At 42.9% G+C, this 27,613-nt stretch overlaps 1 protein-coding gene across 2 annotated transcripts in view; it reads left to right on the forward strand.

Annotated features, from left to right (window-relative positions):
* The window catches only part of Heatr3 (HEAT repeat containing 3), a 46,866-nt gene extending 36,738 nt beyond the window's left edge, over window positions 1–10,128 (forward strand). For both annotated transcript variants that reach the window (XM_008828304.3, XM_008828303.3), the window contains 2 exons: window positions 5,209–5,385; window positions 9,146–10,128. In XM_008828304.3, the coding sequence (XP_008826526.1) occupies window positions 5,209–5,385; window positions 9,146–9,268 (300 nt within the window). In that variant the 3' untranslated portion in view covers window positions 9,269–10,128. The remainder of the gene's footprint in view (window positions 1–5,208; window positions 5,386–9,145) is intronic.
* The last annotated feature ends 17,485 nt before the right edge of the window (window positions 10,129–27,613 follow it).

A 27,613-nucleotide genomic window follows, 5' to 3' on the forward strand; every position in this document is an offset into this window, starting at 1 on the left:
AACATAATTAAAGCCATATATAACAAACCCACAGCCAACATCATTCTAAATGGAGAAAAACTGGAACCATTCCCAGTGAAATCAGGAACCAGACAAGGCTGTCCACTATCTCCACTTCTAACATAGTGCTTGAAACTCTTGCAAAAGCAGTAAGACAAGAGCAGGAAATTAAAGGAGTAATAATTGCAAGAGGAGAGATCAAATTATCCCTTTTTGCACATGATACGATATTACATCTAAGAGACACCAAAAATTCCACAAGAAAACTCCTAGAAATTATGAACACGTTCAGTAAAGTGGCAGGTTGCACAATTAACCTACAAAAGTCTGTAGCCTTTCTATATACCAATAACAAGCAATCAGAGAAAGAGCACATGGAAACACTCCCCTTTATAGCAGCTGCAAAAAAAAAAATAAAATATCTCGGAATAAACCTGACCAAAGACATTAAAGAGCTCTACAATGAAAATTTTAAATCTTTAAAGAAAGAGATTGAGGAGGACATCAGAAAATGGAAGGACCTCCCATGCTCATGGATTGGAAGATTTAATATTGTGAAAATGACCATCCTACAAAAAGCCATTTATACATTCAATACAATGCCATTTTTCACAGAATTGGAAAAAAATATCCTAAGATTCATATGGAAGCACAAAAGACCTCGGATAGCCAAAACAACCCTGAACACTAAGAGCAATGCTAGGGGCTTTACTATACCAGATTTTAAGCTGTATTACAGAGCTATAGTCTTAAAAACAACATGGTACTGGCACAAAAATAAACCCATAAATCAATGGAAAAAAATTGAAGACCCAAATATGAGTAAATGCAATTTCAGCCACCTGTTGTTTGACAAAGGGGCCAAGAATATTCACTGGAGGAAAGACAGCATATTCAGCAAATGGTGCTGGCAAAACTGGATCTCCACCTGTAGAAGAATGAAACTAAACCCCTATCTTTCACCTTTCACAAAAGTCAACTCCAAATATGTCAAAGACCTGAATGTGAAGCCTCAAACTCTGAAACTGTTAGAAGAAAACATTGGCAATAACCTACAAGATATAGGTGTAGGAAAAGATTTTCTAAACTGGACAGGGACTGCTCAGGAAATAAGGTCAAGAAACAAATGGGACCTCATTAAACTAAAAAGCTTCTGTACATCAATGGAGGCAACCAGGGAAGCGATCAGAAAACCCACAGAATGGGAGAAAATCTTTACCAGCGACACATCCGACACAGAGGTTTAATATCCAGAATATATAACAAACACAAAAAATAGAGAATCAAGACAAGAAGCAACCCAATTAAAAGATAGGCTAAGGAGTTGAACAGAGAGTTCTCGAAGAAGTAAAGATGGCTATGAAACATCTTAAAAGATGTTCAACATCACTAATAATTAGGGAAATGCAAATTAAAACCACTTTAAAATTTCATCTTACCCCAGTCAGACTGGCTAAGATCAAGATAACAAATGATACCAAATGTTGGAGAGGATGTGGGGAAAGGGGAACACTCATCCACTGCTGGTGGGGCTGCAAACTTGTTCAACTCCTATGGAAAGCAGTGTGGAGAACTCTAAAAACTACAAATGAACCTAGCATTTAACCCATTTATACCACTCCTTGGCATAAACCCTAAAAACTCATCCTATTGCAGAGACACTTGTACATCCATGTTTGTTGCTGCTTTTTTCACAATAGCCAAGAGATGGAAGCAACCTAATTGTCCCTCAATTGATGAGTATTTAATGAAAGTGTGGTTCATTTATAGGATGGAGTTCTCAGCAGTAAAGAAAGATGAAATCATGAAATTTGCAGGTAAATGGATGGAACTAGAAACTGTTAAGTCAACACAGACTCAGAAAAAAATCAACATGTGTTCTCCCTCATATGTGGCTCCTAGAACCAAACCGTGATAAGTGAGTATGTATCCAGACATAACTACAGCAACTAGGATAATGGAAAGGAACCAGGGAGGTAAAGGAAAAGAAAGAACCTGAAAGAGAAGAACAGTAGGAAACAGGCCTTAATAAGGGAGATATGGATAAAAATTGAGTTAGTTTAAGGGAGGGGGAAGGGAAGGGTATGCAAGGAACCTAGGGGATAAAGGGAAAGAAGGAGCTCAAGAGAGGTAGGACCATAGGAGAAGGGTATTAGTAAGGGAGAAAGGGGGGAAATGGGGGCACCTTAAGTGGGAAAACCATGATGGAGGGGTGAGATAATGCGAGAGATAAATAATGCCTAGCTAGTTTTAAAAACCAGAGGGAACCATATTACTCCAACAACCTACTGAGAACTTATACATAGCTGATCAAGAAATATATGTCTAGGTAAGGTTTATCTGAGAACAATTGGCCTTTGCCCAAGATTTATCTACATGGCACACAGTAATTAAAAGTACCAGACTGGTGGAACTAACCTCCTTGGATGTTTAACAGACATACTTTGAGGCCTATAATAATTTGGTCAGAGGGACATAAAGGACAGTTTTTGCTCCTTGCCCTCCTAGGTCGACTAGTTCCAGGGGACTATGAGCATCTCTCAAAATGTCCTGTAATTGTGGTGGGTCACCTGTCCTCTTGATCAAGGAGGCCGAGGAGACCCACCAGATGGACTTGAACCAATGTCCAGTCTACAAAGAGGAGGGTCAACACAGAGGAATCATTTCCTCCATGCTTCCAAGCGAAGCCAGCCATGGTCAAGCAGGACCTTTGACTTATCTTCACCTAGGTGGAACTGGTAAAAAAAGGAGCCAGGAGCTCCTCCCAAGCCCATGTGACCCTTGAGGAACAGATCCTCAAATGACCTTAAGAGTAAAAATAAATTGGTTTATCTGAGCCAAGGGTATGTCCTTAAACACCCAAAAGGAAAATAGAACCAAAGATTAAAGGGGCCAATATAATTTTTAAAGAGTCCATATGCATAGCTAAAGGCTACATAACAAGCAACAATGCCAGATAGGAGATACCTTCTTTTGAGTTGTTGGCCAGGGTGGCCAAAGGGACTCCCAGATAGTAATCCAGCGTAGAACTGGGGAAATGAACAGCAGACCCTAATCTTATCCAAAGGAATATTGACAACTGACTGCTGCTAGATGAGGAACAGCTGACCCTCCTAAAACAAAGACCTCTAGATAGGCTGACTAGATTCACCAGATGGACAAGTAGTGGGGAATGGCTGGGGTGCCCACAGCACAGCAGGCAGTAGCAGAGATATCAGAGTATAAGGACTCTAGTTTGGGGAGGGAGGCTATGGGAGGGTGCCATCTGGAAAGTGGGTCTATAGTTGAATAAGATGGTTTGGGATGTTCTGTGTGATACACACACAAAAAAATCAAATTTTAAAAAATGTATTATATTTGGGGCCAGGCGTGGTGGCACATGCCTTTAATCCCAGCACTCAGGAAGCAGAGGCAGGTGGATCTCTGTGAGTTCAAGGCTAGCCTGGTCTACATAGTGAGTTCCAGGACAGCTGGGGCTACAGGGAGACCCTGTCTCAAAACAACCAAAATATATATATTTGAGGAGGAAGAATAGAAATTTATGTCATGTTAATTAGAAGTGGGGACAAACATTACCACTGAAATCTACCCAGTGACTTTATAGACATACCCAGGTGCCAAGGATCCAAGTGCAACCGATTATGACTAGTAATAATCAGATACATACAGATGAGAGATGCATGTGCCAACATCTCAGTGTTAGTAACAAAAACAATGAGTCTTTCTGCAAAGAACAATATATTCCAAAATGAAATGGAGATCTTTTCTAAAGGTTAAAAACTCATTTAATTTTATGTCTTATATGGTTTATACTGAGTACAATATTGTATAACTGTAATAATTCAACTGTAAACCTAAAAATTTACAGCCAATTAGATTAGAGACGCATGCGCCAGCATCTCAGTGTTAGGAGCAAAAACAATGAGTCTGTCTGCAAGGAGCAATATATTCTAAAATGAAATGGAGATATTTTTTAAAGGTTAAAAACTCATTCAATTTTATGTCTTACAGGGCTTATACAGAGTTCAATATTGTATAACTGTATTAATTCAACTGTGAACCTAGAAACTTGCACCCACTTGTGAAAAAGATGTACTCTTGCTCTGGAGTGTCTTACTGAATATGTTAAAGCTGTGATGAAATGCTTATTCTAAGCATGTTTTTATTAAAAATTAAAAATGATTTTAAAAAAAGACACCCCCCCCAATAAAAGAGAAAATTAGAACCCAGAGAAGTATACTGAGTAGCCATTGTTCATAGTACAGCTGGACTTTGTTCTGAGCAACTCCTTCCTCCTTCCCTGTCCTTTACTAATGCCTTACATCACCTTGCATAACAGCCAACTACAACCAGCTTATTCTGGAAGACTTCTTCAAGGATTGGGAATGTTCTCATCATATTGCTAATTGTAGAGGGAAGAGAAAGTGCCAATGTTAAAAATCAACATAGTGGTCAGGCTTGGTGCAGATTACCTGTAATCTCAGCATTCCAGAGATGGAGGCAGGAGGATCAGTAGTTTAAGGTTCTCCTCCATCATAAGTTTGAGACTAGCCTGGGCAACATGAGACCCTGTGTCAAAAACCAAAGAAGGGGGCTGGAGAGATGGCTCAGCGGTTAAGAGCACTGACTGCTCTTACAGAGGACTCAGGTTCAATTCCCAGCACCAACATGGCGGCTACAAACCATCCTCAACTCCAGTTCCAGGGGAATCTGGAGCCCTCTTCTGACCTCTGGCATTGCATGACACAGGTGCACTCAGATACATGTAGGCAATGCACTCATACACATAAAATAAAATAAATGAACCAAACAAGATGAAATTGTTGCTTTTTTATTTATTTTAGTTTTATAATTTTTTAATATGCTTTTAAAAACAGATTTTTGTGGTTGCAAATAAGATTTCTATGCATTTTAACAACATGAAGCCTTTGTGAGGGAGAAAGAAGGAAAGATTTAGTAATTTCCAAAACTACTTTTTCATGTCATGTTTGGATCTTCACTGTATGTAAGAATCTAGACTGTACTCTGCTTAGCTTGCCTTGACCTGCCGTGCTTGTCATGTTTGTAGGTAGTTGTGATGTCTTCAGTCCTTCAAAGGTTTCATTTTCTCTGACATTTTGCATAGAATAGAATGCACACACTGTTGCTACATTGACGTTAATGCTCACTCTGGAGACTGACCTTACTTAGCTGATTTGCTGTTTTCAGGCCATTGGGTGCTTCCTGCTTGAGGTTGCCACCAAAGACCCTTCGCTTGTGGTAGCAGGAGAAGCTCTGGATGCCCTCTTTGATGTGTTTGCGGATGGTGAAGAAGCTGAAAAGGCCTCGGTTCAAATTAAATTGTTATCCACTTTGAAAGAATTTCAGCCAGTCTTCAAAATGAAGGTTTGTGACCACTTTATAAATACTCAGGTCTTCGGGGCTGGAGAGATGGCTCAGCAGTCGATACATGCAGGCAATACACTCATAGACGTAAAATAAAATTAATAAATTTTGTTGTTTTTCTTGGTTATTGCCTGATACAGTTTTTTTGTGCTGTAGCCCAGATATACAAAATTTACAGCTCAGTAGAATAACTGAAGTCTTAAAGATTTAGCTTCTGGAAGTTTTGGGGGGGTATTGGGAGCAGGAAAGTACTGTAGAGGAATGTATCGTTATTTTTTCATTTAGTGTTCGGCTAGTGCAGATGGTGAAAAGGAATGTAGTAAAGAAGTACTATAGAATCTTCTTTTTTGCACCAAAGATTGGTTGTCTGGAAATAGCTCATTTTATTTCATATCCCTTGTATGAGAATTCAGTATAGTATAGTTGTATTAAACAGGGGAAAAAGAAGAGGACATGTATTATTCTTAATAGCATTTTTCCTTAGTCATTGTTTATTTCATTATTTCTAAGTAGAAACACTGGAAGAGAGGTGCAGATATTTGAAGAAACTGGCCAGAACAGAATGAAAGTTATATGCTGTGGGCTATATTAAGAGGAAGACATTACTTTGGGAGAGTCATTTTAATTGTCTCTTCTAACAGGAGGTGGTTGTGTAGAATAGTAGGAAGGAAAAAGGGTCCACAAGGGAAGAATATTAGTATTTATTATCTGGTAAGTACTAGACAGTGTACAGGGGTTCTTTTTCCAATGTTATCTCAGTCATCAAGCATACTTTGTGAGGTTTATGTGTATTAATCTACCCTTGTTTCCATCTCCTGTCATCTGCTCCTCTTCCCTCAACTGGTTGAAACATCTGAAGCCAAAGCTTATTCTTTCTTTTTAAAATATTTTATTTATAATTTTTATTTTTTAACTGTATGAGTATATTGCCTGCATGTATGTAGGTGCACCCAGTGTCATGGAATGCCCACAGAGATCAGAAGAGGGCATTAGATCCCTGGAACTGGAGTTCTGGAAGGTTGCTGGGAATGGAGCCTGGGCCCTCTGCAAGTGCAGCCAGTGCTCTTAATAGCTGAGCCAGCTCTCCAGCCCCTTGTTTTGTTTTATAAGAGAGCGTCTTACTATACAAGCCCTGGCTGGCCTGGAACTTGCTATGTAGACTAGGCTGGCCTTGAACTCACAGAGTGCCTCTGCCTCCTGAGTGCTGGAATTAAAGGCATGCACCACCATGCCCGGCTATAAATAAAATATATTTTTTAAATATTTAAAAGGGGCTGGAGAGATGGCTCAGCAGTTACGAACAATGACTGCTCTTACAGAGCACCCGGGCTCGATTCCCAGCACCCACATGGAGGCTACTAACCATCCTTAACTCCAGTTCCTGGGGAATCCAAAGCCCTCTCTGACCCCCACGGCATTGTACAACACAGGTGCACTCACATACACGGAGGCAGTACACTCTATAAAAGTAATAAATAAATATTTTTAAAATAATAAAATTTAAAATGTTTTAAAAAAATAAATACTCAGGTCTCAGCAGCTCTGGGGAAAAGGGCCATGCAGGGTAATTTATTTTTATTTTCTACTGAAGTGATGGTAGATTGTTAGTCATCATGTGAGTGCTGGGAATTGAACCCCAGTCTTCTGCAAGAGCAGCCAGTCTCTTAACCGCTGAGCCATCTCTCCAGTCATTATTCCCTTATATTATCTCTAAACAAACTCCTAATCCAGAATTTACTTCTTATGGAGGGAACTCTGTGATGATCTTATATATTTTTTGTACCATTGAGGTCCAACCCGTGGCTTCTCACATGTTAAGCAACCATTTTCTCAAATTCCTGTCCCCAAACAATCTTCCTGGCTTGCACTCTGGAGTAGGCAGGAGAAGGGTATGCCACCATGCCTGGCTTTCCTGTAAATTCCTGAGGCATATAAGTTTCCTTTCCCAGAAGAAAAGAATAATAGCAATGTGTGCCAAGCACATTCTCTGTCACTGTTACATCTGAAGTATTTTATGAACATTGATACTTGCTTTTCACGTTTTCATGTTTTGGCATGTTACATTTTAAAGCTTATTAATAGTAGATACTGTTTATTGAGTTAACTTCTCCCAGTAAGTGACTGAATTGTGAAGAAGGAAAAAAAGTTTACTCTTACTGATGTTCTGTTCAAGCCTATTGTGTTTTTTGTTTTGTGAGCGGTGCAAGGTCTTATTCCCACTTAACTCCTTGCCTCATAGATAACCAAGTTGAGTGCTGTTTCTTTCAGCAGACAGATGTGCCTAGGATTTCTTCCTTTATTATACAAAAGATAGTGTAATATAGTCATAGTTCTGCTTTATTTGTGTTTTCAGTCAATACTATCTGGAACCTGTTTTCAGGTTCCAGATAGTATTGACTGAAAACACAAATAAAGCAGAACATTGTTAAAAGCCCTTTAATAAAGCTTCTGCAGAATGAGCCAATAGATAAGACCCAAGTTGCCCTGATTTCTCAGCAGCTGCCAGGAAAGCAGATTTAGGGAGGGTCACCAAAACTCTGCAGATGGATGTGGTGGGACAAGCCTATAATCCCAGAACTTGGAGGCTTGAGGGAGGTCAGTTGTGAGTTCCAGACCAGCGTGGACTATGTAATGAGATGCTGTTTCAAAAATGAGTAAGAACAGAAACTCTGCAGAAGTAAATAAACCGTGAAACTTCTGAAAGGCTGTTGTTTGGTTCATTTTCCTATTTGGTGTATGTCGCTATAGTAAGTGTTTCACTGAGAGTTTTGTTTTTCCTCAAAGGTGGAAAGCCCTAGTAAAATTTCTTTGTTAGCCAGAGGCTTGTATACAGTTTTGGAGTAAGAAGGGTTTTGGTTTTGGATTGCATTGCTGGAGATGGAATCCAGGGCCTGTACATGCTAGGCAAGTGCTGTTATTAAACTATATCCCTAAACTTAACATGCAGGTTTTTATATGAAGCTGTTTTGTGTAAAATGGAGGTACAGTTGCATCAAAGGCCTTCTGTTGCGTTTGAATACAGTTCCATGTGGTGGACTAAAGAACCTGACCATAACCAAATTTCTCAAAGTCACCCTCCCCTCCAGCACCTCAGCATCTCCTGCTGTCTTGTTCAGGTCGTGAGTTCTCAGCCCCTAGCACCTGGCCTTCCCTGTCAGAATCTCAGTAGGGGTGTTTCCAGCCCATTTCGTAGGAAGCCTTCCAGGTGACACTGTTGCAACACTTAAACTTGAGGGCTGGTGCTCTAGGCTAGAGGTGAGATATTATTTGCATGCCATAAATAGTAATCGTTTCGTCTATGACTCTCACTTTTGTAACTGTCACTTTAAATGTGCACATTCTGGCTGGGGAGATGGCTCAGGAGTGTTGAGAACCCAGAGTTAGGATCTCTGAAACTGTATAAATATGTAAATGCTCTGCCTCAATGAATAAGGTATAAGAGTGGTGAGGATGATTCCTGACATCAGTCTCAAGCCTCTGCATGCACACACATATACATGCATGTGTGCCCACATATGTGTACCCACACACATGAAAATGGAGAAAGAAAAAGAAGTACGCATTCCCAGTTTACCTTTCTTCATGTACCATATTCTGTTTAATCTGAAAATAAAACTTTTGCCAAATTCTTGAAAAGGTCTTAATTATTAAATGGGTAAATACTTAAATTAATTAGTAGTAGATTTCAAGTCACGTGATATTCTCTGTGTGTACGTCTGTCCTGTCTTTCTCTCTCTTCCCCCTCTCTCCCTCTCTGCAGATACGAAAAGAAGGGAGGAGCAAATATAGCCCAGATCAGCTGTGTGTTCTCGACAATGTGAGGATGAATTTGAGAAGGTTTGTTGCTTACCAAGAAACTGTTGAGAAAAGATTGACTTCTTAAACTGTCAAAGAAGCTGGAACTGGGGCTGGCCTATGGCTTTGTGCTTGCCTAGCAGCACAAGACCCTGTGTTCATCCCCAGCTCTGCAAGAAAAAAGAAGAAAGACTGGTTCTTTCCCAGTATATTTAATGCTAAGAATACTACCTTTGAATGTATGTGTTTCCACGAGACTTTTTTGAAAAGATAGTCTCACCATGTCATCCTTGCTGGCCTGGAACTTGGGAACTCAAAAAGATCCACCTGCCTTTGCATTCTGAGTGCTGGGATTTAAAGATGTGTGCCACCACTGCCACCCTCCAAATGCCATTTTTAATGCCTATATTCTGGATATTAATTTGAACTTCGGAACTTGAAAACCTGTCAGAAACTCATGTTTAAGCCTGTGGAGCTCTGTGGATTTCTGTTGCAGTCTCTGCAGCAGATCTTAATCACTGGCAGTCTCAGGAGGGTTTTCCCTCTTGGTGCTAGAGGCAGCATTCAGGTCTTTGTGCATGCCTGACAACTGCTCTACCACTAAACCACACCCTAGCCCTCAGGTGGTTCTGAACTAGTATGTGGGTAGTAAATAAACTTCAATCACACCCTTGAATTTGGAAGAAAGGAAATAATTGCTTGTATGTTCTTTAAAGCCAGTATCATTTTATATTAGTTAAATCTTTAAGTGAAATACAAGACAAGGTTTATAAGTATTTTTGGTATGAAGTACTGTATACTAATCATGAATCATTTGTGAAATAAATGAATTTGTCTGTCACTCTGAATAGATAATGAGCAGTAATTCTGTGTAACATCACTCCTTAATTTGATATGGAATCAGAGTTAGTAGAAAATATTTTTGAATAAATAACTTTTTAATTGAAAGCTTTGTGTTTATGTGTGTGTGTGTCTGCTCTGTATGTGCACCACATGGGTGCAGTGCTCACAGAGGCCAGAAGAGGGCAGACAGCTGCCATATAGATAGATGCTGAAAGCTGAACCTAGATCCTCTGCAAGAGCAGCCAGTACTCTTAACCACTGAGCATCTCTCCAGTCCTTAAATTTAAAAAAAAAAAAAGAATTTTGGAGCATATTTAGTGTTTTCTCATTTTCCTATTGCTGTAGTGAAAAGTCTGAATGGTGACAACACAGGCCAAACTACCTAATCCTTAGAGTATGAAAGGTGAGGATGCACGTTTTCAAGGCAGTCCCTCACCCTTTGCTTTTGTGCAGGATGACTGAACTGTCTTGGAGTTTAATAAAACAAAATCAATCACGTGCTTGTTCGTTCAGCAAATATTGAGCACCTGCAGTATACCAGGCCCTGTGCTTGGCAATTAACACCCTTCTTAGTTTGGAAAGTAATAGAACACAATTGAAAATTCTATTCTTGTAGACCAGTCTGGCCTCAAACTCAAAGAGGTGGGCCTGCCTCTACCTCATGAGTGCTGGGATTAAAGGCGTGTGCCACAGTTCCAGGCTCTTGACACTTCTTGAACTCACTCTACAGCTCCAGCAGGCCTTGAACTCACATATGAAGTTATTCACTTAAAAAAACAAAATCCTGGAAAAATACATGCTACAAAAAAACCTGAGTCAAGGGTTTGGTTGCAGTGATCAGGAGCACATGTAGCCCCGCCTCACCCAGGAGAATAAAGCAGGTGTGGTATGTGGCAGACCATTTCTATTTTCCCATCTGGGTGGATAATCTGGGAGTTTCTATAAGGTAAGGTCCACATGAGCTTGCTGACTCCTTCGAGAGAGCAAATAATACTGGCTTCCCAACAGTTTATATCACACAGGGAAAACTTACTAGGCCACAGCCCACATGAAATGTAATACTAGTAGGTCCTTTTATGCAGAGGGAGGAGGAAATTAGCCCTGCATTGTGTTCCGAGCCTTTTATCATGACAACCGAAATCAACATTTCAAACCTTCATTGACAACTTCTGATTAGGTAGACTGATGAACAATGGAGTAGCCCAGGCTGGTCCCCAGACTACAGTACACACTAGAGTCCCATCTTGAGCCCCATCCCTCACCCTTCAGCAACAATCAGAGGTGACACTGGGGCCTCTGTGACCTCTCCTATGAAGCAAACCAGAATAGGTATTATAAAGGTTAGGGTTATAAACTGGGCGTGGTGGCGCCTGCCTGTAATCCTAGCACTTGGTAGGCAGAGGCTGGCGGATCTTTGTGAGGCCAGTGTTAGGGTCCATGACTCGGTGGGTCTCTTCAGGAGAACAAACGCACGAGTATGGAGATGCAAAAATCAAGCAGAGTTTTATTAGGCCAGCTAGCTGGGGCTGACCGTCCTTCCAAGACACGCAGGTCTGGTTGGAGCGATCGACCCCGAGGCAATTTCAGGTAAAGATTATATAGGCTCCCACAACCGTTACACAAAAGCCCGTGTTTATACAACCAATAGTTTCAAAGCAAGCATTTCACAAACCAATAACTTCAAAACAAGAAAAATGTTACAACTCCCTTCAGGTCTCAATCGGGGAGGGATGGGTGGTATGTGCCTGGCGCGACCCTTCCCTGTTATCTTGTGTAAGCAGACATGCCTACGTGACATGACACAGATCAGACAGGTCAGCCTCCGGGGGCTGCAGCACTTGCCCCTATCTCCGGATGCCTGTGTCTCCAGTTAATTGGTTACAAGCAGTAAATTCAACCAAGCAGTAAATTCCTCTTTCCCTTACAGCCAGCCTGGTCTACATAGTGAGTTTCAGAACAGCTGGGGCTACAGGGAGACCTTGTCCCAAAAAGACCAAAAAAAAAAAAAAAAAAGGGTTATAAAAAAGATTTTGGAGGCTGGAGAGATGACAGCACTTAGGAGCAATGGCTGCAAGACCAAGAGGACCCAAATTCTGTCCTCTCATGTAAAAAAAAGTCAGCTCAGTAAGTGTTTGCTGTGCAAACACAAGGACCTGAATTTGCTCTCCAGCTCCTACATAAAAAAACAGGCATGGTGGTATGTGCTTGTAATCCCAGTACAAGGGGAGACAGGAGGATCCTTGGTGCTTGCTGGTCAGACAACATAGCTAAATTGGCTAGCCCCAGTTCAGTGTGAGACTTTAGCTCAAAAACCAATATGGACAGCTCCAGAGGAATGACCTGAGGTTCACCTCTGGACTCCACATGCATGTACACATGCATGCATGCATGCACACAGATACATCTAGCAGGAGAGATGGGCTAGCCCAGTACTTCATGAGTATCGTCATATTTCTACCACACCGTCTTTACACACCAGCCAGCTCCTTTCTGTGGTAGAAAGATGGCTATCTCAGCCATCTCAGCATCCAGAAACGGAACTTTATTCTTCTTGCCTCTTTGTTTTGTAGTTTTTTTTGCTTTTTTTTTTTTTTTTTTTTTTTTTTAAAGACAGAGTCTCCCTATAGTCCCAGCTATGCTGGAACTTGGCCTTAATCTCACAAAGATCTACCTGTCTCTGCCTCCTAAATGCTGGGATTAAGGGTGTATGCCACTACACCTGGCTTTTATTTTTGAGGCAGTGTCTCATTGTATAGTTCTGACTGGCCTGGAGCTCCTATGTAAACCAGGCTGGCCTTGAATGCACAGAGACCTGCCTGCCTCTGTCTCCAGAGTACTGGGATTAAAGGCGTGCACCACCATGCCCAGTTTGTTTATTTTTTTATTATTTTGTCTGTGTGTGTGTGTGGTTCAGTGTCTCACATAGGCAGGCTGTCCTTGAATTCACTTTGTAGCCCAGGCTGTCCTTGAACTCCTGATCCTTCTGCCTCAGCCTCCATCAGAGTAGAGAGCTGAGATTATAGGCTTGAGCCTCAAAACTTGGCTTGAAGTGTCTCTTTTTCTAATGCACTAAACACCTTTCTTAGGATTTTTTCCAGAGATTTCCCTGGGAATGGATTGTAATGATAGGTTTATAGGCTGTGATCTGCATGAGTCTAGATTTCCCTCCTATACTTAAGTCACAGCATGCAGTGGGACTGGAGTTCTCATTGGTATAGCAATTAGCTAGTATACAGGAGGCCCTGAGTTTGAGCCCAGCACTGCAAAACAGAACAAAAACAAATTAAATGCAAGAGCTACATTGTTGGAACTATCTTTAATGGAGGACCCCTTGTTGCACCTGTTCTTTATTGCGTGTGTGTGTGTGTGTGTGTGTGTGTGTGTGTGTGTGTATGGCAAAACAGGTGTGGAGGTCAGAGGACAACTTTTACGAGTTGGTTCTTGCCTTCCCCCATATGGATCTCAGGGATGGAACTTGGGTCATCAGGCTTGGCAGCAAGTGTCTTTACCCACTGAGCCATCTCACTGGTCTCATAAATTTTTTTTAGATAAAAGTAAAAGGAATTTGGGACTAGAAAGATGGCTTAGCAGTTAAGAGCACTGGCTGCTCTTGCCGAAGACCTGGGTTCGATTCCCAACACCCTCATGGTGGCTAACAACCATTGTTGGGAACCCCTGTTGTGTAAAGTAGAAGTCCCTTCATGTCCGGATAGCCCATGGGCTCAGCTTCAAATGCAGGGACTCCTTTTTCAACAGAGTGCTTTTCTGGCATCTTCCTGACTCATGTTTTGAAGTGCCCGCCACAGATGCCCTACCATAAACATAGCCTCTGGCTTTGTTACTACCAGGCTTTCCTGTGTGATTTTCAGGCAGTCTGGCAGCATGGCAGGAGCCCACTTCCATATGTAAATAAGGGCATCCCACAAAGTACCTATCAGCTAAAGGCTTTTACCACTGCCCCCACAGTATAAGTTTCCTGGTTTCCCCTCAATAATTGAAGCTGGAGCTGGAGCTAGAATTGGAGCTGATCACCAAGACTTGGAGCCGAGCAGAGTCACTGAATAAAGGCTGTACCACTGAGACTGAGCTGAGTCCTGTGTCTTACTGCCTACGATCCAGCCTCCCCAGGGGGCGCTATCCTTCCGTCATCAACGTCATCAACTCACGGAAATCCAGCTTCAGCCGTCCCGCACCTCTCCTCATGACCCGGCAGCTGACGGGTCCCGAACTTAGAGAGAGAGTGCACGGGTGAAATTGGGGCGGAATTTGACCAGGCCAGCCCCGGTAGCAGAGACCCACAGAGACGCAGAGAAGCAGGGACTCACCAGCAACGGAGCAGATGAGTCACGGGACCCGTTTTTATTTTATGTGGTGTATGAGTGTTATGCCTGCATGTATGTGTATGAGTGTTATGCCTGCATGTGTACCGTGTCATGCAGTGCCTGCAGAGTGCACCAGAGCCCCTGGAACTGGAGTTACAGATTGTTGTTAGCTGCCATGTGGGTGCTGGAATTAGAACCCAGGTCTTCTGCAAGAACAACCAGTGTTCTTAACCACCGAGCCATCTCTCCAGCCCCCAATAAATATTTTTTAAAAAATAAATAAGTAGGGGTTGGAGAGATGGCTCAGTGGTTAAGAGTACTGACTGCTCTTGCAGAGGACCCAGGTTCAATTCCCAACACCCACGTGGCAGCTAACAACTCCGTAACTCCAGTTCCAGGAAATCTGACACCCTCTTCTGACTTCCTTGGGCATTGCATGACATGGGTGCACTTACACACATGCAGGCAATACGTTCATACACATAAGACAAAAATAAGTAAAAAATTATTTTGGTTTAATTTAGTTGATTTGTGTTTTCTGTTATTTACATAGAATGAAAGGGAAAATCATATTATCTTAATAGAGACAGGAAAAGCCTGTGACAAAAACCTTACATTCTCTGCCTATTTGAAACCTTTCTCAATCTTTTACATTTTTTAACTTAAAAATTTTATTATTGGGGCTGGAGAGATGGTTCAGTGGTTAAAAGCACTGACTGCTCTTGCAGAGGACCTGGGTTCAAGTTCCAGCACCCACATGGTGGCTATGAACCGTTCTTAACTCCAGTTCCAGGGGACTCTGACACCCTCTTCCGACCTCCGCAGCATTGCACGACACAGGTGCACTCACATACGTGCATGCAGGCAATACACACATACATATAAAATAAAAATAATTTTTTTTTTGGTCTTTTTGAGACAAGGTCTCCCTGTAGCTGCAGCTGGCCGAGGCAGGTGGATCTCTGTGAGTTCAAGGCCAGCCTGGTCTACATAGTGAATTCCAGGCCAACCGGGTGCACTCATGCAGGCAATACACACATACATATAAAATAAAAATAATTTTTTTTTTTGGTCTTTTTGAGACAAGGTCTCCCTGTAGCTGCAGCTGGCCTGGATTCGCTAATGGAGACCAAGCTGGCCTTAAACTCACAGAGATCCGCCTGCCTCTGCCTCCTGAGTGCTGGGATTAAAGGCATGCACCACCACACCTGACAAAGTATTTTCGTTAAAAAATTTATTATTGTGGGGGCTGGACAGATGGCTCGGCAGTTAAGAACACTGGTTGTTCTTGCAGAAGACCCAGGTTTGAGCCCCAGCACCCACATGGCAGCTAACAACTATCCATACTCCAGTTCCAGGGGATCTGACAGCCTCTTCTGACCTCCGCAGGCATTGCACAACACGGGTGCACTTACCTACATGCAGGCAATACACTCATACACATAAAAAATAAAACGTTTTAAAAAATTTATTGTATGTGTATGGGGTGCATGTGTGTGTGCATGCATGCATGCATGCATGCACAGGCCATGGCTCATACATGGAGGACAGAGACCAACTTTATGGAGTCACCTTACATGTGTTCCAAGGATTGAACGCATCAGGCTTACATGGCAAGCACTTTACCTGCTGAGCCATGTGGGTGCTGGGAATCGAACCCGAGCCCTCTGCAAGAGCAGCCAGTGCTCATAACTGCTGAGCCATCCCTCCATTCCTTGTTTCTTAATGTTTAAAAAAAAATCCAAATAACCTATATTAGTCATTTTTCTGTGGCTGTGATAGAAACACTATGGCCAAGGGACTTATTAAAAAAAAAAAAAAAAAAAAAAAAAAAAAAAAAAAAAAAAAAAAACTCATTCGGGGTTGGGGATTTAGCTCAGTGGTAGAGTGCCTGCCTGTCAGCCAGCCCTGGGATTTCTACCGGCGCTTGCTTCCTTAGCTTCAGTTCCATCTCCTGACAGAGAGGACAGCAGAGTTCTGGTGGCTTTTGCAAAGCACCTGACTCCTCTGCTTTTTGATTCTGTCCTAACTTCTGAAGCTTCCTTAACAAAAATGGCTGGTTCCCTCCCACAGTTCTGATGCCATCCTCTGGTATTGTCTACTTGTGTCTCTCTGTATTGACTCACCGAGGGTGCAGCGGGTGCCGTGACATGAGTCCGTGTTCAGGCTGCTGGTTAGGGTTATCATGGGTGGGGCACCTGTACGCTTCCCCGGGAGGCGGCACCACCGTGATCTGGTGGGTTTTATGTTTTCATTTTGTGATAGGGCCTCGCTGGCTGTCCCGGTAATGACTCTGGTCATTTGCATCCCTGGCCCCTGAGTCCTGCAAAGATGATTGCATTAAAAATTAATTTTTCTGTATGAAACTTTTAATAATGAAATGGAGATCTTTTTTAAAGGTTAAAACCTCATTTAGTTTTATGTCTTATAGGGTTTATACTGAGTACAATATTGTGTAACTGTAATAATTCAACTGTAAAACTAAAATTTTCAAGCCAATTTTGAAAGAGATGCATCTTAGCTCTGGAAATTGTTATTGAATATGTCAGTGGTGTTGTAATGAAATTCTTCTTCTAAGTATGTGGTTATTAAATAAATAATTTTAAAAAATAGCAAGATTAGAAAAAACAACAACAACAACAACAAAAAGTTTATTTAGCTTATGGTTCCAAGGGGCAAGAGTCCATCACAATGGGGAGGCGTGGTGGCAGAGGTGGCTGGAGGAAGAGCAGAAGCTAAGTTCTCACATCTTCAAGCAGGCACAGGAAACTTGAGATCAGGCAAGGCTTAAGAACTCTCTAAGCCCACCCCTGGTGGCATGCTTCCTCTTGCATAGCCACACCTTCTAAGACCTCCCAAAACAGCGCCACCAACTGGGGACAAAATGTCCAAAAACTTGGAGCCCATGGGGGACATTCTCATTCAAACCACCACACAACCAAAGGCTGACTTTTTTTTTTTTGGAGAGGATCTCAGCCTAAGCTGGCCTTAAACTTACTATGTAGCTGAGGTTGACCTCAAACTCCTGATCCTCCTGCCTCTACATCCTATCTACTGGGATTACAGGTGTGTGCCACCTCACCTGGTCAAAAATTGAATTATTTCTGCTTAATATCAACCACAAGAAAAGGATTTCCATGATGGGGCTATACTTGGTGATAGAACACTCAGCTAACGTGTGAAGCCCTGGGTTCAATTCTTAGCGAGAGAGAGAGAGAGAGAGAGAGAGAGAGAGAGAGAGAGAGAGAGAAGAGATTTCTGTTCTCACTACTTGTAGTCAGCATCATATTGGAGGTCCCACTCAGTGTAGTGGAGCTAAGACACATATAGCTGGGTGTGGTGGAACATTCTGGAAGTTGAGGCAGAAGGACCAGGAGGAATTCAAGGTCATCTTTGGTTACATAGTGAGCCGGAGGAAGCCTGAGCTATAGGAGACCCTGCCTCAATTTAAAAAAAAATTTAATTAATTAATTAATTAAAATGATTGTTACATTATCAATGGGTTTCAGGAGAGAAGGAGAGAAAGGAAGGAGAGGAAGAGGAAGAGGAAGAAGTGGTGCCAGGAGATAGAAACTTAGAGGTGCACGGTGGATGGAACTGGGCCACACCAAATGTTCTGGTGCTCAGTGATTTGGGAAGAAATGCAGAAAATGTGTCAGTGTCCTGCTTGGTTTGGTTAAGAAGACAAGGGCACCATTGACCTGTCTTGTTCTGAGTGACATTCTCTTTAATGAGATTAGAGAACAAATTAGGAAATACAGGTGCTATTTCCTAAGGTTTTGTCACAGCAATAAAAAAGCTGGACAGCTCCTTTTTCATGGTTTGGACAATGCAACGCATGAAGCCCAACCCAACTCCAAGATTCCACACGTCTTGAAGAGAGGTACAGCGTAGACCTTTTAGAGGTCATCATCAGCTGCTCAGAAAGGCTCCAAGAAATATGTCCTAAAAGAACTTGCCGGGGCTGGAGAGTTCAGCAGTTCAGCGGTTGGGAGCACTGACTGCTCTTGCAGAGGACCCGGGTTTGATTCCCAGCACCCACATGGTGGCTACAAACCGTCCTTAACTCCGGTTCCGAGGGAATCCAAAGCCCTCTTCTGGCCTCTATGGCATTGCATGACAGGGGTGCACTCACATACATGCAGGCAATACACTCATAAACATAAAATAAAAATAAGAACTTGCCAAAAAGATTCCTGTCGAAACACAACATTTATAAAGTGGCTCCAGGGAGCAGAGCAAGAATCTGATGGCGAGGAAGAGGACGACGATGAGGACACCAGGGTGGTGACGAGGAGACGAGGAAGAGGACGAAGATGAGGACACCGGGGTGGCGATGAGGAAGTGGACGACGATGAGGACACCGGGGTGACGACGAGGAAGAGGACAATGATGAGGACGACGAGGACACCGGGGTGACGACGAGGAAGAGGATGACGATGAGGACAAGCTGGGCATGGTGGTGCATACCTTTAGTCCCAGCACTCGGGAGGCAGAGGCAGGTGGATCTCTGTGAGTTCAAGGCCATCCTGGTCTACAGAGCTAGTTCCAGGACAGCTGGGGCTACAGGAAGAGCCTGTCTCAAAAAGACAAAAAAGAAAAAAGAAAGAAAGTATAAAAAATAACATAAAAGGCCAGAAGAGAGAGTTCAGCAGGCATGGGCACTTGTCATACAAGGCTGGTGGCCTGAGTTGGATCCCCAAAGCCCATGTAAAGGAGAAAACAGACACCACAAAGTTGACCTCTGACCTCCACGTGCACACTGAGCCCTGCAAGCCCTGCAGTACACCATGCACACACGATACTATTACGTATCTGATTCGTTTTAGGTTTTGCTGAACCAATTGGTTCCTGTTTTAAATGTTGACCATTATTTAAACTGATAAGATCCTTGGAGTCTGGTTGATTTTGTTAGGTGCTGAGACCATACTAAGATTTTTTTTTTTTAGCAGAATGAAAGTGTTTAGTCATTAAGAAATAGTCCCCTGGAGTTGGTATCTGTTAAGTCTTGCCTTACTAAGGTAGACAGTATATCTTCTTGAGAAGCAAAAATGACCTGAATGTCTGTAATTTTTTTTAAAAATATTTATTTTTATGTGTATGAGTGTATTGCCTGCATGTATGTGAGTGCACCTGTGCTGTGCAATGCCACAGAGGTCAGAAGAGGGCTTTGGATTCCCCTGGAACTGGAGTTAAGGACCGTTCATAGCCACCAAGTGGGTGCTGGGAATCGAACCCAGGTCCTCTGCAAGAGCAGTCAGTGCTCTTAACCACTGATCCATCTCTCTAGCCCCAGCATGTTTGTAATTTTAAGAGCAAGTTTTGAAACTTGGAATTGTGGGGTTTTGTTTTCATTGTACATTTCAGACTGTAGTCTTTGGAGTCAATGTGCATCACAGGTTGGATACCAGGGAAATGATTACATTAGCAAATAAGTATTTTTACATGTATGTAGTAGTTGCTTTGTACTGAGAGAAAACTTTAGCTTTACGGTAAATAGCAAACTGTGATGTCTTTTGGGAGAAGCAGGAAAGGGTGCATTTAATCTCTAGCAAAAATTCAGCAGAGTTCTCCAGCTTTTACCCTTAAATTATAATTGCAAAATGTTCAGATATATTGTGTCTTGTATTCACTGTGCCTCCCCCGATATGATGGCTTATTCTTTAATGCTTTTTTTTTTTTTTTGGTTTTTTTGAGACAGGGTCTCCCTGTAGCCCCAGCTGTCCTGGAACCACTATGTAGGCCAGGCTGGCCTTGAACTCACAGAGATCTGCCTGCCTCTGCCTCCCGAGTGCTGGGATTAAAGGCGTGCATCACCATGCCGGGCTTTTTAATGCTTTTTAATGTTTGGACACATAGATTATACTTTACATTTTGGCTATTTTACCAAAGTATTACTGTGTGTGTGGCATTTTAAAAATATTATTTTTTATTTTATGTGTATGAGTGTATTGCCTGCATGTATGTAAGTACACCCATGTTGTGCAATGTCTAAGGTGAGAAGAGGGTGTCTTCTGGAACTGGAGTTAACAGATGGTTGTTAGCCACCATGTGGGTGCAGAGAATCAAACCTGGGTCCTCTGCAAGAGCAGCCAGTGAGTGCACTTAACTACTGAGCCATCTCTCGAGCTCCTTTGCATGTGTGGGGTATTGGGGGAGGGTTCTTTCTGTTCTTTCTGGGGGGGTGTTGTTTTTGGTCCTTTTTGGTCTTTTTTGGTCTTTTTGAGACAGGGTCTCCCTGTAGTCCCAGCTGGCCTGGAACTCACTATGTCTCTAAGGGGCCAAATTCCTGAAGAAAACTACTCTTCCTCCCCCTGCAGCCATCAATTGCTAAGCTCTTTAGATGGAGGTGGGACTTTGTGAGCCCCTCCCCCATTCGTGCTGATATTTTGGTTGGCTTGACCTTGTGCATCCTTCTTCACATAGAATCAATTGCTGTGAGTTTGTGGGAAGAAACGCCCCCGTCAGATTGGCCTTGCTGGTGTGAAGACTAGAGCTGCTGTGTGGTACTGAATAGAGGTAACCAACTAAGGGTGAAGAAGATGAAGTAGAAGGTTATGCAGACTCCGTGGAGAAAAGTGAAAACTGGCAGAAAGCAGACTCTCAGGGGCGAGCCAGGTGCGCTCTCCTGGATGCTGAGTCCCTCCACGGAGACTGACGGGCAGCTGGCTACATACCTGCAATCCAGTGAGCAGTAGCGAGGAGGAGTGCCGAAGGTACCCGAACCTGCCATCATCATGCCCTGCCTGTGGGACCAAGAAAGAGGGGAGCCTAATGCAGTGCTATGTGCATGGCCACACTGCCTGATCTCAAAACTTACGAAGCTATGAGTTAGTGTGGTGTTAACATAAGGAAAGCCATATGGATCAATGGAACAAAACTGAGTCCAGAAATAGCCCCATAACTGTATGGTCAATTGATTTTCCACTAATGTGCAAATTAATTCAGTACAGAAATAACTATTGTCAAGAAATGGTAAGAAAATAATATCTGGGGCAGGTGAGGTGACTCAGTGGATAAGGGTGCTTGCCTCCAAGCCCGATGACCTGAGTTTGATCCCCCAGATGCACATAGTGGAAGAAGAGAACTGACTCCCACACACATGCACAAGCTCCCCTAAGGCTGTGGCTGGGACGACGCCTTTAGTGCATAGGCCTTCGGGACATTCCAAACTACAGGACGCCCTGCTGGTGTCTTCCACCTCTGAGAGCATCTCTTGCTTCCCTTGCAGATGGTTGATCTCCTACACCTCAGAGTGCTCCTGTGTTTCTCTGCGGACACCTCCCAGGTTTCCTCACGGCCTCACCCTGGTCCTCCTTCGCCATAGTAAATGCTAAGCAAATACTCTACCACCGACCCACCAGCATCATATTAATTTTTTTGGTGGTGCTAAGGATTGAACCCAGGGCCTTACATATACTAGGCATGTGTTCTACCACTAGGGTATGCCCCACTCCTAACTCATCAAGCACATCCCTTGGGGCACTGACATGTTTCTATGGTGCCCAGTGAGCAGTGAAGAAGAGTATGGTGATTACTGCCAAGGTTTGGTACAGAGCCTTGATCCAAACCAACTCCCTGCCATTTTACCTGTTGTTGTTTTAGGACTCATAGCTGTAGAGAGCAAAAGAGCAAAGAAAGGCAAGTAACATTTTTAGAATGTTTGAGGAAATTGTTTGGACCTTACAGACCCCCTTAAAAATCTGTCAGGCCTGGAAAGATGGCTCGGTAGTTAAGAGTGTGCACTGCTCTTGTAGAGGACTGGAGTTAGGTTCTCAGCACCCACATCAGGAAACTCACAACTACAGAAGATCCAATGCCTCTGGCCTCTGTGAACACCTGTACCTATGTGCACATACCCACACATAGACAGCCCCAAGTACATACAATAAAAAATAAACCTTTAAATGTAAAAAAAGAAAGATCTATGAGACACATTTGAACTAGTAATTCACTGAGGGGTCCAAAGAGTAAAGGAGGACCAGGGTGAGGCCGTGAGGAAACCTGGGAGGTGTCCGCAGAGAAACACAGGAGCACTCTGAGGTGTAGGAGATCAACCATCTGCAAGGGAAACAAGAGATGCTCTCAGAGGTGGAAGACACCAGCAGGGTGTGCTATGGTTTGGAATGTCCCCCAAAGGCCTATGCACTAAAGGCGTGGTCCCAGCCACAGCCTTAGGGGAGGAGGTGGCACTGTTGGGGGGAGGGGCCTAGTGGAGTTGGGTAAGTTATGGGGGCCCTGGCATCTTGTCTCTCCCTTTTGCTTCCTGGCCGCCATGATGTGCACAGCTTACTCTACCTTACCTTCTTTGCATGATCTTCCACCTTGCTACAGAAGGCAATGGAGCCAACGCACCATGAGCTGACCTTCTAAGATTACGAGCCAAAATAAACCTTTCCTCTTTTCCAGTTGATTGATTCAGGTATTTTGTCCCAATGGCAGAAAACTAACACAGTGTGCAATGTGGGCAGAGGTCAAGGAGGTGAGATGAGGAGAATCTGTTGGTTTAGTGACAAGGATGTCACTAGTGATTTAGTAAGAGCTGTTTCCATGGAAGCCAGGTAGGAGGGAGTTGGAGTGTGAGAGGTGAGGAGATGGAAGACACACCAGTCTTCAGAGTAATTTATGGAGAAAAGAGTTAAGGCCATTGCTGAAGGAGAGAGTTTCACTGTTAATTCTCTTTTACTGTGTCTGTGAGTTGGTGATTCCCTGGCTATGAAGGAGACCGCAAAGCAGCCCTAGGTGACTCCTGGGTCTCCACCGCTCTAGTGGAGCAGTGATCTATTTGTTAAAATGAGAAACAGGCCCAAGTTATATTCAGCACACCTGTAGTTTGCATTGAGGAAGAGTCACCTATGAAATCTGAATTTCCTTTTTTAAATTGTTTTAAAATATTTTATTTGGGGCTGGAGAGATGGCTCAGCGGTTAAGAGCACTGACTGCTCTTGCAGAGGACTCAGGTTCGATTCCCAGCACCCACATGGCAGCTACAAACCATCCTTAACTCCAGTTCCAGGGCAATCCGAAGCCCTCTTCTGACCTCCGCGGCATTGCACGACACAGGTGCACTCACATACATGCAGGCAATACACTCATACACATAAAATAATAAAATATTTTAAAAATATATTTTTTAACTTATTATTTCTGTTTTATGTATATAAGTGTATTGCCTGCATATATGTAAGTGCACCCATGTGGTGCAATGCTCACAGAGATCAGAAGAGGGTATTGGATACCCTGGAACTGGAGTTACAGATGATTGTTAGCCACTATATATGGGTGCTGGGAACCAAACCTTTGTCCTTTACAAGAACAGCCAGTGCTCTTACCAATGAGCCATCTCTCCAACCCTGGTCAGCCCCTGGGAACTCACTATGTAGACCAGGCTGGCTTCCAACTCAGAGCTCTGCCTGCCTCTGCTGAATTGCTGAATGAAGACGTGCATCACCATGCCCAATGTTGCTTTGTTTTAAAGGAGAATTTGGAGCTTTGTCTTTTCCCAAACCTCATAGACCACCAAATGCTTCTATTGGTTACAAAATCATGGCAGGAGATGGGTATGGCTGTGCACACCTGTAATCCTGGCACTTAGAAGACTGAGACTGGAGGATTACCATGAGTTCAAGGCCAGCTTGGGCTGCATAGTGAGTTCCAGGCCAGTCAGGGCTACAGAGTGAGATTCTCTCTCAAAAGAAAAAAAATAAGAAAACATCATTTTAATTATCTAACAAGAAAGTTATCTCTTTTTGCTGTTTGTGATAGAGACTCATGGAGCTAAGCTGACTTCAAATTTGCTATGTAGCCAAGGGTGGCCTTGAGCTTTTGATGCTCCTGCCTCCATCGTCCTGAGTTAGGCTAAGACTACAGGTATGTACTGCCACACCTGGCTTGTTTTATCGTCACAGACTGGAAGAGTCTCAAATTTTGCCTAGTATGAGAGAGCTGAGTTGTTTAATGGAACCATTTGTCCCACTTAATTTTAGAACATTTCTTTCAGTGAACAGAATTAACTCGTCTTTTTTTTAATGCGAAGTGAGAAATTACAAACAAGTAGTTTCCAGTGTTCGCTTAAGTATATTTTTACCCTCCTAATCTTACATAGGAATCCTAATTATGAGAACACCATTGCCTGAAATTCTGACGTTTTCAGCAATGCTTATGAAAAGCACAAATCTAAGGAACGACCGGCTTCAATTACTTCGATTTACTAGTAGTGGATCCAGGAGCTCCATCTCCGTCCCTTATTTGTAGGAAGCAATTCTTGAGTTTATTTAACACAAACACAAAGTTATTTAAGTAAAATAGGAAGAAACCAGATTTATTTAAAAAATGAATTTTGTCAGGCCAGGCATGGGGCACATGCCTTTAACCTCAGCACTTGGGAGGCAGAGGCAGGCAGATCTTTGTGAGTTCGAGGCCAGCCTGGTCTACATTTTTAAAAAAAAAGAATTTTGTCAAAGTAAAGAAATAACCAATTCATTTTTAAGACTGCCAGAACGCTGCAAACACGAAGTTTTCCCAAGGCCGCTGCAAATAGTTTCTTCACCTTTTTTCTTTTTCAAAAATGAATGTACAAAGATGTATATTAAGTTAAAAGTTATTACAGTCTTTCAAAATATTACATCCTTCACTGAAGTAGACAACTTCAAGCTGGACATGGGGTACACTTGGAATCCTAGTACTTGGGGTAGGTGTTGGGTGGACATTAGCTCAGTGATAGAGCACAAGGCCCTGCGTTGGGTCCTTAGCACGAACAAAACAAATGAAAAACAAGGAAGTGAACCCTGCCGTGGAGGCAGAGGCCGGAAGCCGGGGGCTCAGGGTCGTTCTTGACTGCATAGTAAGTAAGGTCAGCCTAAGATACGTGAGGTCTCATCCCACAGAAACAAAAACAAAAAAAAAGGTGAAAAGAAAGAAGGAAGGAAGAGAAAGAACTCTACACTATATAATTATTTTCATTAAAATTTGCACAGTAATGCATTTTACAATTTGACAATATCCTGATTAGCAAAAACTACATGAAAGGTATGGAAAAATTTTACCTTAGGTCTTCCAGTTTCACCTTAAATCATAAGGTCAAATGTGTCTTGAAAAATCTAGAACTGGCTGGGTGTGGTGGCGCACACCTTTAATCCCAGCACTCAGGAGGCAGAGGCAGGAGGATCTCTGTGAGTTCAAGACTAGCCTGGTCTACATAGTGAGTTCCAGGACAACTGGGACTAGAGGGGGACCCTGTCTCCAAAAAACCAAAAAAAAAAAAAAAAAAATCTAGAACATGACATTTTCCATCACTCATGCTAGTAATCCCAGTAATTAGGAGGCTGAGCCAGGACCCTGAATTTGAGGCCAGTCTGGGCTACACAGCAAGTTCAAAACTGATCTGGGTTATATACCAGAAGATTCTGCTTCAAAAAGAAATGGAAAAACAACCAAAAAGAAATACGCTACATTTCCTTCCCATGTTTTTTTTCTTTTTGTGTATATGTTTGTGTGTGGGCGTGGATGTGTGGATGTGTTCATGCATGGATGGGTGTGTGCGTGCATGTTTGCTAAGGCCAGAGGTCAACATTAGGTATCTTCTTTAGTAGCCCTCCACCTTGTTTTTTGAGACATGGTCTCTCTTTGAGCTTGGAGCTTACTGAGTCTGTTAGACAGGATGGCCAGTAAAGCTCCAGGGATCTGCCTAGCTCACCTCCTCCAGTGCTGGGATTATGGGCACATGTTGCCAGACTGGCTTTTGGCATGGGTGCTGGGGATCTGAACTCAGGGTTTTTGTTTTTTGGTTTTTTTTTTTTTTTGAGATAGGGTCTCCCAGTAGCCCCAGCTGGCCTGGAATTCACTACATAGACCAGGCTGGCCTGGAACTCACAGAGATCTGCCGACCTCTGCCTCCCAAGTGCTGGGATTAAAGGTGTGCACCATCAAGCCTGGCAGAACTCAGGTTCTTATGCTTACACAGCAAGCACTTAACCAACTGAGTCATTGCCTCAACCCCGATTTCAAATGCTCTTATTTAACCATATTGTGCATTACATGAATATGAAATATAAATTCCTAAAACTTGAATTGCCAGTGCTATGAAGTAAATTGTGTCTTCCCCCAATTCATAAGTTGAAGAATGTACTACTTTTTTGTTTTGTTAAAACAACACCGTGACTGAGGAAACTTGTAGAAGGAAGAGTTTATTTGGCTTACAGTTTCAGAGGGATAAGAGTTCATCATCCAGGGGAGGCATGGTAGCAGAGGCAGCTAGAGCAGAAAGCTGAGAGTTCACATCTGCAAAAACACACAGGAAGCAGAGAGAGAACAGGAAGTGGGGCAATGACCTCTCAAACCACACCCAGTGGCATGCTTCCTCCAGCAAGGCCACAACTCCCAAAGGTTCCATGACCATCTCCAAACAGTGCCACCAACTGACCAAGTATTCAAATACTTGAGCGTATAGAGGACATTCTCATTCAAACCACCACAGAGCCCTAACCTCCAATGGAAACACATTTGGAACTAGGTTCTTTATATATGTTTGTGTGTGTGTGTGTGTGTGTGTGTGTGTGTGTGTTAGGATGAAACATGGGGACCTATACATATCAGATAAGTACTCTAGCACTTCCCCAACTGGAGAAAGGTCTTTGGGGAGGTAATTTATAGTTGAATGAGATCATAATGTTGTGCCTTAATCTAATAGGACTGGTGTTTTCATAAGGAGAGCATGAAGCGTGAGATCTCTCTCTTTCTTTTCCTGACATTAGGCCAAGGAGAAGGACCATCCACAAGCCCAGAAGAGGCCCTATCAGAAACCAACCTTGGAGCTAGAGACACGGCTCATGGGATCTGAGGTTGGTTCCCAGCACTGATATTGGGTGGCTCACAATTGCATAGAACTCCAGCTCCAGGGGATCTGATGCCCTCTTCTGGCCCCTACAGGTATCTGCACACACATGCACATACACACACAGACATACACACATATGCATAAGTAAAATTTTTTAAACATATTTTTTAATATATTATTTTTATTTTATGTGTACAAGTGTATTGCCTGCATGTATGTGAGTGCACCCATGTTATGCAATGCCACAGATGTCAAGAGGGCTTCAGATTCCCCTGGAACTGGAGTTAAGGACAATTCATAGCCGCCATGTGGGTGCTGGGAATTGAACCCAGGTCCTCTGCAAGAGCAGTCAGTGCTCTTGACCACTTAGCCATCTCTCCAGCCCCATAAGTAAAAATTTTAGCCAGGCGTTGTGGCGTACACCTTTAATCCT

This window comes from Nannospalax galili, unplaced genomic scaffold (genome assembly GCF_000622305.1).
Source record: "Nannospalax galili isolate Female #2095 unplaced genomic scaffold, S.galili_v1.0 scaffold1353, whole genome shotgun sequence".
Classification (NCBI taxonomy): Eukaryota; Metazoa; Chordata; class Mammalia; order Rodentia; family Spalacidae; genus Nannospalax; species Nannospalax galili.